The sequence below is a fragment of the Stegostoma tigrinum genome, chromosome 2 (genome assembly GCF_030684315.1).
Source record: "Stegostoma tigrinum isolate sSteTig4 chromosome 2, sSteTig4.hap1, whole genome shotgun sequence".
Taxonomy (NCBI): Eukaryota; Metazoa; Chordata; class Chondrichthyes; order Orectolobiformes; family Stegostomatidae; genus Stegostoma; species Stegostoma tigrinum.
Genome location: NC_081355.1, coordinates 37,347,356 through 37,360,589, shown reverse-complemented (window position 1 = coordinate 37,360,589; position 13,234 = coordinate 37,347,356). Strand labels below are relative to the sequence as shown.

The 13,234-nt window shown below is 41.6% G+C and overlaps 1 protein-coding gene across 7 annotated transcripts in view; it reads right to left on the bottom strand.

The window, feature by feature from the left end:
• jarid2b (jumonji and AT-rich interaction domain containing 2b) overlaps nt 1–13,234 on the bottom strand; it is a 447,370-nt gene that overhangs the window by 21,955 nt on the left and 412,181 nt on the right. For all 7 annotated transcript variants that reach the window (XM_048524773.2, XM_048524765.2, XM_048524791.1 and 4 more), the window contains 2 exons: nt 10,898–11,003; nt 485–667 (listed from right to left, as the gene is read on the bottom strand). In XM_048524773.2, coding sequence (XP_048380730.1) covers nt 485–667; nt 10,898–11,003 — 289 coding nt within the window. The remainder of the gene's footprint in view (nt 1–484; nt 668–10,897; nt 11,004–13,234) is intronic.

Sequence of the window (13,234 nt, the reverse complement as noted above, 5' to 3'; positions counted from 1 at the left end):
ATAAATTATGAGTTGAGACCCAAACAGTGTAAAGATGGTCAGAGTTACTCTAATTATGTTAACTGAAACAGGATTGGGGCAGTAAGCAGCACCAACATTACCTGTGTGAGTGACTGCAGGTTGTTATTGCAGAGCTACTCAAATCCTAGAGCCAGTTACACAGGATTGGGGTGTTTGGCTAGTCCATTCCCCTTACCCAGACATAGGGCACTGGTCAGCCCCACAGCCCCTCCTATTTTAGGACAAAGCGTGCCCACCCTTACTCACATCAGATTAGAGCATTAATTGAGCCCACTACACCTCACAAAGATCAAGTCATGCCTACCATCCTGGTATGATTGATATTTTTGTCAATAACCCTGAAAAACAGATAGCTTTGCCCACCATTCCTTCTCATCTAACAGATCTATTTCAACAGCAAACAAAAAATTAAAAATTACTGTTAATTTCAAGCTAGATGTATAAAGTAACTCAAGTCTGTTACCTTAGCAGCTTCATAGCCCATATTTAACCATTCGGTAGTTGCAAAATGTACAGCTTCTGAAACACTGTAGCCACAACACACTTTGGAGACGAAGGCTCCTGGGGAGCATATAATAAATTGGCCACTCTGCTGTACAGTACGGCACACTTTGATCCCCTCCTTACACAGGACTTCTGGAGAGATCTAGCAAGACAAACATTTACCAGTTAAGAAATAGAAATCTAGTTAGTGAGATGTTGGTCGATAGTGATAATTGGCTTTAACTTGGAAAAGAGCAAAACAAGTGAAATAACACAACTCAGTCCAGTTAATGTGCTGCTTTTGCATTAACCGTTTGAATTTTATCAGTTAACACAAGTCCAACAACCCATAAATCTATATATTTGCAATGCCCATATCACACAACAAGATTCCTTTCTAATGTTTCAAATGACATTGTGTTCTACTCTGTTAAATTTATACTCTTCAAAAACAAATATGCCATAAAATAGTATCAGAGATAATGGGAACTGCAGATGCTGGAGAATTCCAAGATAATAAAATGTGAGGCTGGATGAAGACAGCAGGCCAAGCAGCATCTCAGGAGCACAAACGCTTACGTTTCGGGCCTAGACCCTTCATCAGAGAGGGGGATGGGGAGAGGGAACTGGAATAAATAGGGAGAGAGGGGGAGGAGGACCGAAGATGGAGAGTAAAGAAGATAGGTGGAGAGAGTATAGGTGGGGAGGTAGGGAGGGGATAGGTCAGTCCAGGGAAGACGGACAGGTCAAGGAGGTGGGATGAGGTTAGTAGGTAGATGGGGGTGCGGCTTGGGGTGGGAGGAAGGGATGGGTGAGAGGAAGAACCGGTTAGGGAGGCAGAGACAGGTTGTAAAAATAGCCTATTTAGTACAAAATAACTCTTCCTCCTGCTATTTATGGAGTAGAAATCACCTTGCTTGGGGATGGACCAACTTGGCTGAGTCCGCACTCTGCTAAAGCACTTCCAAAATATCATGACTCATAAATGAATTTCTCTCTGCAGGCTCTGGGATCCCAGAGTTAATTATGCCCATAGTGCTTCAGAGCACTGTTTCAGATTGACAAGCAAATACAGCAACCTAATGAAATCTGAAGGAGACAACTCAGCACGTTTTTCAAGTGTTCAGAAGTGTAGGCTTTCAGTGAGCTTCAAGTTTCAGAAAAATAATTTCTAGCAGTTGATGAACATCCAAGAATTCAAAACACTTAACCTGCGCTGGTTGATTTTAGAGAAGTGCAGCATTGACTAAACGTCTGAAAAGTACTGGAGATGGTAAACTTGACTGGTAGTGATATACTGTCATAAATCAAAACTTGCTTTACCTTAATGATGATATCTCCTTTCGCTTTGGGGGATAGGGGGTAGTTGAGAATTGGGACAGAAGTGGCACAGGAACCCATCATAACAGTTTAAGCAAATTTGACAATGCTATCAAGATACAAACTGCTACTCGATACACAGCATGCACGTTATATGGATTACACATCCCAGAAAATATTCCCTTACCAAAGCCTAGAGAACACAGATGCATGTCAACAGGGCTTAACAACCACTGGCTCTGAAAAAAGGATGCTGTACAGATTCAGCAAACTGAAACTATGCAGTGAACCAGCAGAGTGGTAAACTGATCAGGTTACATGTTAGGACTTTGTTCAGCAGCCAAAATTATTCATATGTAATAGCGAACACACCTTTAGTAAGTACATTGCATAGAATCCTATAATGAATTTTGTGAGGGATAGATCATGCCTCACAAACTCTATTGAATTCTTTGAAGAGGTGACCAAACACACAGATGAAGGTGGAGCAGTGGATGTGGTATACATGGATTTAAGTAAGGCATTTCATGAGGTTCCTCATGGTAGGCTCATGCAGAAGGTAAAGAGGCATTGGATAGGGGGAAATGTGGCAGATTGGATTCAGAATTGGCTGATCCTTAGAAGAAAATATTCAACATGGTGTTCAGTTACAAGTGGTGTACCACAAAGATCTGTTCTGGGTCCGCTTCTATTCATGATTTTTGTAAATGATTTGGATGAAGGAGTGTAAGGGTGGATTAGTAAGTTCGCGGACGATACAAAGGTGGGTCCTGTTGTGGACAGTGCCGAGGGCTGTTCTAGGTTACAGAGGGACACTGATAGAATGCAGAGCTGGGCTGAGAAGTAGCAGATGGAGTTTAACATTTTGTAAGGACAAACTTGAAAGCAGAATACAGGGTTAACGGAAAGATTCTTGGCAGTGTGGAGGAGCAGAGGGATCTTGGGGTTCATGCTCACAGTTCCCTCAAAGCTGCCACCCAGGTGGATAGAGTTGTTAAGAAGGCACATGGCATTTTAGCTTTCGTTAATAGAGGGATTAAGTTCAAGAGCTATGAAGTCATGCTCCAGCTATACAAAAGCCTGGATCGGCCACATCTGGAGTAGTGTGTCCAGTTCTGGTCACATCATTACAGGAAAGATGTGGAAGCGTTAGAAAAGGTGCAGAGGAGATTTACCAGGATGTTGCCTGGAATGGAGGGAAGGTCTTACATGGAAAGGTTGAGAGCGCTAGGGCTTTTCTCTTTAGAACGACAAAGGATGAGAGGTGACTTGATAGAGGTATAGATAGAGTAGGGAGCCAGAGACTTTTTCCTAGGGTGGCGGTAGCTTTTATGAGGGGACATAGTTTTAAAGTGAAAAGAGGTAGATATCGGGGAGACATCAGAGGTAGGCTCTTTACTCAGAGTGGTAGAGGCATGGAATGCATTGCCAGAGAGGGTAATGGAGTCGGCCTCATTAGGGGCATTTAAGTGGCTATTAGACAGGCATATGGATGATAGTACAAAGGTAGCGGTGGAGGTTAGACAGACCTTAGTTTTAGGGTAAAAGTTCGGCACAACATCGCAGGCTGAAGGGCCCATACTGTGCTATACTGTTCTATGTTTTACGAATGGTGACAATGAATAAGGGCAGTGTGCAAAGAACAGCCAAACACCAAATTAGTGGAAAGTGAAACAAGTTAAACTTTTCACATGACAAAATATTTCTAACAGCCATCATACTTTAAAAACGAGTCACTGAGTTGAGTTGGTATGCGAACAGTGAGTTATGCTTGTAAGATTACTTTCATAAAGCTATGCATTAAAATAAGGAACATCTTTGTTTCACAGAAATCAAGTACAATAACTTGCATCAGAGATAGTAGGAACTGCAGATGTTGGAGAATCTGAGATAACAAGATGTAGAGCTGGATGAACACAGCAGGCCAAGCAGCATCTTAGGAGCAGGAAAGCTGACGTTTTGAACCTGGACTCTCCTTCAGAAATGGGGGAGGGGAAGAGGGTTCTGAAATAAATAGGGAGGCAGGGGAGGTGGATCGAAGATGGATAGGGGAGAAGATAGGTGGAGAGGAGACAGACAAGTTAAAGAGGCGGAGATTGTGCCAGCAAAGGTGAGTGGAGGTGGGGAGGTATGAAGGGGATACGTCAGTCTGGGGAGGACAGACAGGTCAAGGGGGCAGGATGAGGTGAGTAGGAAGGAAATGGGGGTGCGGCTTGAGGTGGGAGGAAGGGACAGGTGAGAGGAAGAACAGGTTTGGGAGTCGGGGACAAGCTGGGCTGATTTTGAGATGCGGTAGGGGGAGGGGAGATTTTGAAGCTTGTGAAATCCACACTAATAACATTAGGCTGCAGGGTTCCCAAGCGAAATAGGAGGTGCTGTTCCTGCAACCTTCGGGTGGCGTCATGTGGCATTACAGGAGCCCAGGATGGATATGTCTTCTAAGGAATGGGGGCGGGAGCTGAAATGGCTCGCGACTGGGAGGTGTAATTGTTTATTGCGAACCGAGCATAGGTGTTCTGCAAAGCGGTCCCCAAACCTCCACTTGGTTTCCCCGATGTAGAGGAGGCCACAATGGGTACAGCGGATGCAGGTGAACATCTGCTTGATGTGGGAAGTCTTCTTGGGGCCTGGGATGGGGGTGAGGGAGGTGGTGTGGGGGCAAGTGTAACACTTCCTGCGGTTGCAGGGAGAAGTGTCAGGAGTGGCGGGACTGGACGGGAGTGTGGAGCAGACAAGGGAGTCACGGAGAGAGCGTTCCCTCTGGAAAGCAGACAAGGGTGGGGAGGAAAAAATGTCTTTGGTGGTGGGGTCAGGTTGCAGATGGCGGAAGTGTCAGAGGATGATGCGTTGGATCTGGATGTTGGTGGGGTGGTACATGAGGACGAGGGGGATTCTGATTTGGTGGTTATTCCTCACACACTGTCCCTGCAATGAGTTGTGGGAAATGTGGGAGACATGGTTGAGGGCGTTCTTGACCATGGCGGGGAGGATGTTGCGGTCTTTGAAAAACTAGGACATCAGAGATGTACGGGAGTGGAATGCCTCATCCTGGGAGCAGATGCGGTGGAGGCGAAGGAATTGAGAAAAGGGGATGGCATTTTTGCAGTAAGGTTGGTGGGAGGAGGTGTATTCTAGGTAGCTGTGGGAGTCAGTGGACTTCAAATGGATATTGGTTTCTAGGTGGTTGCCCAAGATGGAGACAGAGAGGTCCAGGAAGGTGAGGGAGGTGTTTGAGATAGTCCAGGTGAACATAAGGTTGGGGTAGGTGTTGTTGGTGAAGTGGATGAACTGTTCGAACTCCTCGTGGAAGCACGAGGCGGCGCCGATACAGTCATCAATGTAACGGAGGACGAGGTGGGGTTTATGGCCAGTGTAGGTACGGAAGAGGGATTGTTCCACTTAACCTACAAAGAGGCAAACATAGCTTGGGCCCATGCAAGTACCCATGGCCATCCCCTTTGTCTGAAGGAAGTGGGAGGAATCAAAACAGAAGCAGTTGAGGGTGAGGACAAGTTCGGTTAAGCAGATGAGGGTGTCAGTGGAGGGGGACTGGTCAAACCTGCGGGACAGGAAGAAGCGGACAGCCTTTCGGCCATCTGCACGGGGAATGCAGGTGTATAGGGACTGGACGTCCATAGTAAATGTGAGGTGTTAGGGACCGGGGAATTGGTTCAATCTGCCTCCCCCTCTCTCCCTATTTATTTAGAACCCCCTTCCCTTCTCCCATTTGTGAAGAACGGTGTAGGCCCGAAACATCAGTTTTTCTGCTCCTAAGATGCTGCTTGGCCTGCTGTGTTCATCTAGCTCTACACCTTGTTATAATAATTTGCATAACGCTTTGGTTATTCATGTGTTCTTCTTGAGATAGAACCCACATACTTGGATGTAGTCCAAAATCCTGGGGTGGGGCAGGGGAGGGTTAAATATCTTTGGTTTTAAAGTTTTCAGAAAAGATAGTAAAGAAGTGAGTGGAGGGGTGATGTTTTTTGTTAAGGACAGCACGTCTAATGCACTGAGAAAAAGGATGACCCAGTGCATTAAAAGGCAAATTTGAACTGGCTAGACCCAAGATGCAAAGAGTGCATTTACAATGTTTGGTGCAATCTATGCACATCAACTAGTGGGAAGGATATAGAGGATCAAATCTGCAGGAAGATTATAGATATTGCATACATTATCAAGTCGATATAATAGTAGTATAAAGGACAGACAGTGGGAAGTGTTCTTAGCTCACATTTAGGACAGTTTCCTACGACACTTCATTCTTGGGAATAAGATGGACCAAGTAGAATGAATGTCAGCAGGATAACATTTAGAGGACAATGAATCATTGTATCATGAGGTATAGGATGATGAAGGAAAATGTCAATGAACAATCTAGAATAAGGGCATCAACTGTCAGACAGCCAACTTCAACAGGGCAAGAGCTGAGCTGACTGGCACCAAAGGTTGGCGGGACGAACAGTAACTGAACAATGAGCTTCCTTTAAAGAAATGGATTAGGCACAGTCAAGATGCATTCCCTCAAAAGGGAAAGGTAGGACAAACTAATCAAGAACTCCCTGGATAAAGGGGATAAAAATTAAGTGAAAAATACAACTGAGAACCAAGCTGAGTACAGAAGGGAGGTAAAAAAGCAAAGGGCATTTGAAAAATAACTGGAAACTAACAGAGAAATCTCAAAGTATTCCAAAGGCACATGAAAAGGGTGGTAAAAGGCAGTAGGATCAATTAGAGATCAAGGAGGAGATTCATACTTGGAGGCAGGAAGCACTGAGTAAATTGTTAATATTAAAATTCAGAAGGGCACAAAACTGGATGAGATGCATCTAAACATTATTCAAGGAAGTGAGAGTGAAAATTACAGACACACTGACATTAATCTTTCAATGTGGCATCAAAGAACTCAAGAATTGCAAAAATTATACCTTTGTCCAAAGAAGGTTGTAAAGATTGGTCTTTAATTGCTGGCCCTGTCAGTTTAACTTTGATGGTGGAAATAGTCGAGGAACAGCTATTGGGGACAGAGTCAGTCATCAAACGGGGAAAAGAAAGGCTGGTTAATTTCAAAGAACCAACTAATTTGGAGGAGATTTTCTGGAGGTAACAGACAGCATTGATCAGGACAAGACCAGTACAGAGATGTGTGTGAACTTCCAAAGACATTTGATACAGTATCACAGAATACTTGAGGAAAGTTATTGCTCGTGGAACAAAGGTCAGCAGCAAACCAGATGCAAAACTGACTGATGGATAGGGAACAGAATAATGGTGGGCAGGTACTTTTGGTCTGGCAGAAGATTTACTTTTTATTGGGAGCTTTGATTTTTCTCATACCTTGTAGATCTTGATGTGCAGAAGATAAATTAATTTGTTTGTAATATAAAACTTGGTAGCACTTTAAAATTGTGAAAGGGACAGTTTAGAAGTTCAAAAGGGCATTGACAAGTTGGTGGAATGAGTGGATAGGTAGATGGCAAATGAAGTTCAATAAAATGAAACATTTCAATGCAATGAACATGGACACCTAGTTGCATAATTAATTAAAGGTAGCACGACAGACAGGGACAGCAGCATTCAGTATTCTTGGCAGAACTGCTAAGTGTCTCTTTTACTCTGTTTTTTACCTCAAGAAGGTCCAACTGACATCCAGGGTTATGCCGATATTTTTCAAGTTCTCAAAACTATTTTCAAAGCCCTCTTATTTGCTCTTGCATTTCTTCAATCTTTGACCTGATATACATAAACTCGGAAAAGTCCTGAATTGAGAATGTGTTTCAAATGAAACAAGTAGGGGCAATATAGAATACCGAGTAGGGAGGCTATGTTGAACTATTCTAGGATACCAGTTAGAATTCAGCTGGAGTACCAAGTACAGTTCTGTACACCAGGAAGGCTTCAGGAAGTACATAAATGCATTGGGGAAAGTGCAGAAGAGATTTACAAGAATAGTTCTAGAGATGAGAAACATCACTTAAAAGGATAGATTGAAGAAGCTGGAACTTCCTGAAGCTTTCAGAATTATGCAGCATCTGGACAGATTAGATGGGGGCAAATTATTCCTATGTGGAATGGAACCAAGAACCAGAGGACAGAGATTTGCAAAAGAAGTAAATGCAAGATGAGAAATATTTTTCTCAGTGAGTAGTTGAGATCTGGAATGCATTGCCATGAAGTCTGATTGATGCACATTCAATTGAGGCATTCATGAGGGCATTAGGATAGAACTTATATCTTTGTAACTTCAAGGTAGTGGAGAATGGATGAGATAACCAGCATGTTAATCTATTTTAGAGGTCTTGGTTAAAAGACAAATGGTAGCGAAAACACCAGGAGAACTCTCCTGCTCTTCAGCAAATAGTGGCCATGAAATCTTTTACAGGTACACAAGTTGTTTATTTAAATAACAGGGGAAAAGTAATAGAGAGACAGTGAGCCAAAATGCTGATAAAGCTGGTGCAGACACATTGGGATGAATGGTCTCCTTCTGTACTGTAATACTTCTGTGATGCCAAGATGCTGGCAGACTTGTTAAGATTCTCTGCCACGGTGTTTCTCCAACCCCCCCCCCATCCCCAGAAGGTCTAACACGTTTCGAGGGTTACGGAGATGTTTTTCAAGTTTTCAAAACTATTTTCAAAATCTTCTTGTTTGCTTTTGTGTTTTTTCAACTTGTGAGTTGATGTAAGTAAAAATTGAAAAATTGAATTGAAAATATGCTTCAAGTGAAGAAAATGGCAACATACATTTAGCTCTGACTGCATTGTTTTTAATTACAAAAAGGATTACCAAAAGTGTTAATGGCAATTAACAAGAGGAGTCCTCGGTGAGTGGGCATATGGATGAAATTTGGAGAGGGACAGGGGAAAAAGCTGCGTGTTGACTATTTAGCAATTTTACTTTTGAGGCCTTTCAGATGGTTTCTGCTGTAAATTTATGTTTTATATGTAGGACATCAACATATATCTTTGTAACTTCAAGGCAGTGGAAAATGGACAAGATTCATTGGAAAGACCCCAAGACCAGCCTTGTATCCAAGTACCATGAAAGGAGTTAATGCTGATTCAGGTCATAAGCCAAACCCAAGCTGCCAAGAATTCTACCCTGTGAAAGTAACATCTCGTCCAGTTTGTATGTGGGCCCTAGGAACAATTAGCTCATTTTAAAAACAATTTTGAATTTAAGGGTTAATGAGATAATCACAGGGATTCCATTCCCCAAAGGAAAAGGAATTACACTGGCTAAATGGAAAACGGAGTACTGAACATAAACATGGTTAATCAGCTCCTGATACATTGCATCTAAACAATTTGCAAGCTTTATGGAGTGCTTGATGTTGACATTAGATAACAAAAATGAAAAATATCCTATTCTCTAGCAGTAACATACATCACCTCGGAGTACAAAATAAAAAAAAGAACCAGCTTACATTCACAAAGCACTTTTCACACCCTCAGGACGTCCTAAAATGCTTCTCAGTCATGAATTGCTTTTGGAGTGTCGTCATTGTTATTATGTAGGCAAATGAGACAACCAATTAGCACAAAGCAAGGTCTCAGAAACAACACGAGATAAACAGCATGTTAATCTACTTTAGAGGTCTTGGTTAATGGATAAATGGTAGCCAAAACACCAGGAGAACTCTCCTGCTCTTCAGCAAATAGTGGCCATGAAATCTTTTACAGGTACACAAAAGTTGATGAAGGTTCAGTTTAGCACCTCCTCTGAAAGACAGAAATTTTAAATCATGCAGCATATTTTTTCATAAGAAACAAAAATAGTAGAAATGCAACTTATTAGAATGACTATACAATAGCCGCTCCTTCCAGAAACTGAGAAGTAGCTGATTTGAGTCGACTTGATATGGTCAGATTATGTCATAAAGTGGAATTGGGAGTTACAAAGATATTAATGAAAAGTCTAATGTTCTTCCCTACACGTAGCAGAAGCAATTTTGTGTGTCTTAAAAGTAATAAATCTACAGATAAAGCGGAAGAGAAAATTACAATACATTAAAAATAATTGAATACAGTCAATTTGTTGGGGCCATTTATCTTTCCTAAATTTTAATACTGCAATACAAATCAGTTGAAAAACTCTCCCTTTGTTTGAAGACTGCAATTCAACAGTCAAGAAACTTCAACACAATTCAGGGAAATAAAAATCAACATCAATCTAATTATTGATACTAATCTATGAACATAAACATTCATTTCAACAGATGCAGTGGCATACACCATCTACAAGGTGCACTGCAGCAACACACAAGGCCTCCTTCAAAGCCCCCTTTAAACTCATGACCTCTTACAACCAAAATTATAAAGGCAAAAGTTGGACATTATCACCATCACACTTACAAGTTCCCTTCCAATTCTCACCACTGTGACTTGATTTTGTCACTGCTGCAGGGTCAAAATTCTGGAACATCCTTCCAACAGCACTGTTAGTGTACCTGCACCACTATGGACATCAATAGTTCAAAAAGGCAGCTCATCACCACCAGCAATAAAAGCAGATCTTGCCAGCAATGCCCACATTAAAAGGAAGAATTTTAAAAATTCAATTCAGCCACAATTTATATGATTGACGTCATATTTCTCTAATACTAGAAAACAGCAAATTCCTAGACACCAATTATTAAACTTATTTTTTTAAATTTAGAAGGAAATTATTATTTTGAACTCTAGCACTTTTTAAAGTGGCTACATACTTCAACTAGTTCGCTGCCGTGGAATACCGTATTCTGAGTGGAATATCAGACAAATCAACTTCAGTTTGTTTTTTAAATCAATGTCTGTTTTTAATCACCCATTGTGCTCCCCTTCTATTGCCCATATCTTGATGGCAGAGTAATTTGTGTAACTTGCCAAACATCACCAAATTCACTTCATTCTTGAATTTCAGTGAAGCATGTTAGGCACACAGAAAAATCCAATTCACTGTTCCACTCTCCTAGCCACCTATTTGAAGCAGCAAAAGCCAGTAAAAGGCAGAATCTGGACAACACTGCCAGTAACAAGGGTTGCAGTACTTAGCAATTCTATTCTCATGCATACAAAAGTTTTGCACTTACCATTATATTACTTTCAAGCATATCCAGCCCTGATGTACCATTAGCTTGCAGCAGGGTATGCACCACTTCATCAAGTTTGCTCTTCTCCTCAGCAGGAATACAATACCTGGAGAAAGGAAGATAGCTGAAAATGTCACAGCCCAAAGCTTGAGGCAAACAGGACATAAATGGCACCAGCTACCAATCCGGACTGCAGCTTGTGGTGAAGACAGTACTTTTTCCAGAGCTTCTATTTAACCTGTAGAAAATTTACAGATGCACCTAACAAATGACAAATAGCCCAGTGTTCCCAATAATACAAGTTTATCAACTGTACACAGACAATAGAGGATTTTTTGCAGAGCTGGTCATTTTCCTTGTTATTCCACTACCACCCCCAACACACACACACACACACACACACACACACACACACACAGACACACACACACACACACACACACAGTCTTTTTTAAAGGTTTTAAAAGGCTTTTATTCTCATCGTATTTTGTTAAGAAGTGTACTTTATCAAATCACAAAAATGCTCCAGAAGACAGTCCTTTCCCAAATATCAATGAGGATATACTTACCATGCTGTTTATGGTTCAAAATCATTCAGTGGAATTATGGTCTTCAGACCAGGATACAATCTTCGTTGCATCTCCAAGACTTCATTTAAAAAAAGTTTCTTTGCTTAGTTTCCAGTTTAATTTTCTCCATTCACTGGACTGCAGCTGGAGATTTTGCATTTTGTCAAAACATTTACCATCAATTGCCTCAGTTAATGTGTAATTGAGCTAAGGTCGTCATAAACTTGATCCCTGGCATAAACTGAGTTATTAGTCTGAGATGAGATGACAGGCTACTACTAACACTTATCTCAAAGGATAGGCAAAAGGGAAGGGGGTACAAAGAGTCCAGCAGGGTTTTCACTTCTAATTACTAATCAATGTTCAGGAAGAACACAGTTGATTTCAACCAAAATATCAGTAGAAGTTCTAACACCAGAGGAAAAAAATGTATGCTTTGAAAACTGACAGGCATCAGATACTGGAAAGGCTTGCTAGATTTAGAGCAGAAAAGTCATCTGGTGCAGCAAACAGAGTCATAGAGATATATAGCATGGAAACAGACCCTTCAGTCCAGCTCGTCCATGCCAAACAGATATCTTAAATTAATCTAGTCCCATTTGCCAGCATTTGGCCCATATCCCTCTAAACCCTTCTTATTCATATACCCATCCATGCCTTTCAAATGCTGTAACTATACTAGCCTCCACCACTCCAGCTGACAGTTCATTCCGTACACTCACCATAGTCAGCATGAAAAAGTTGCCTCAAGGTTCCCTTTTAAAACTTTCCCCTTCACCTTAAATATATGCTCTCTAGTTTTAGACTCCCCTACCCTGGGGAAAAGACCTTGAATATTCACCCCATCCATGCCCCTCCTGATTGTATAAACTTTATAAGGTGACCCCTTATCCTCCAAAATTCCAGGGAGAATAGCCCCAGTCTTTCAGCCTCTCCTCATTGCTCAAACTCTCCAACCCTGGCAACGTTCTTGTAAATCTTCTCTGAACCCTTTCAAGTTTAACAACATCTTTCCTGTAACAGGGAGACCAGAACTGAACACAGTATTCCAATAGCGGCCTGAGCAATTTCTGATAAGTCACAACATGGCTTCCCCAACTACTCTATGCACTGACCAATAAAGGCAAGCATACCAATGCCATTTTCACTATCCTGTCCATCTGTGTCTCCACTTTCAAGGAACTATGAACCTGCACACTGAGGATGGTATGTTCAGCAACAGTCCCCATGTCCTTACCATTAAGCGTCTAAGTTTCTGCCACTCCTCGGCCCATCCTATCAAGGTCCTATTATACTCTGAGGTAACCTTCTTCGCTGTCCACTACACCACCAATGCATTCCAGATTTGTAAGGGCAGTGGTAATATAGATAGCCACAATCATCCAATCTTTCCTAAATAATGGGCCAGGGAGTGTAAAGTAGCAGATGCGCCAACTTTATTATTCAAGGAAGAGTATAGCAACATTCCTAGCAACTACAGACAGGTTAAGCTCAAAATCATTAACAGAAGTTGTGTGGTACAGCGATATTTTTCTTCCTCTAAATCAGAAGATCTGGATTCAGAGGTGTATCACAGCATGTCTGAACAAATTGACTAAAATAAATAAGATCAGCGATAGGTAATGTTTTAGAAACAATGAACAGGGGAAAAGTTAGCAGGCACTTGGAGATATCTGACTTGATTCAAAACAATCAATTTATGAAAAGCAGATCATGGTTAACTAATATAACTGAATGTTTTGATGTAATAATGTTAACAGTTGATGGT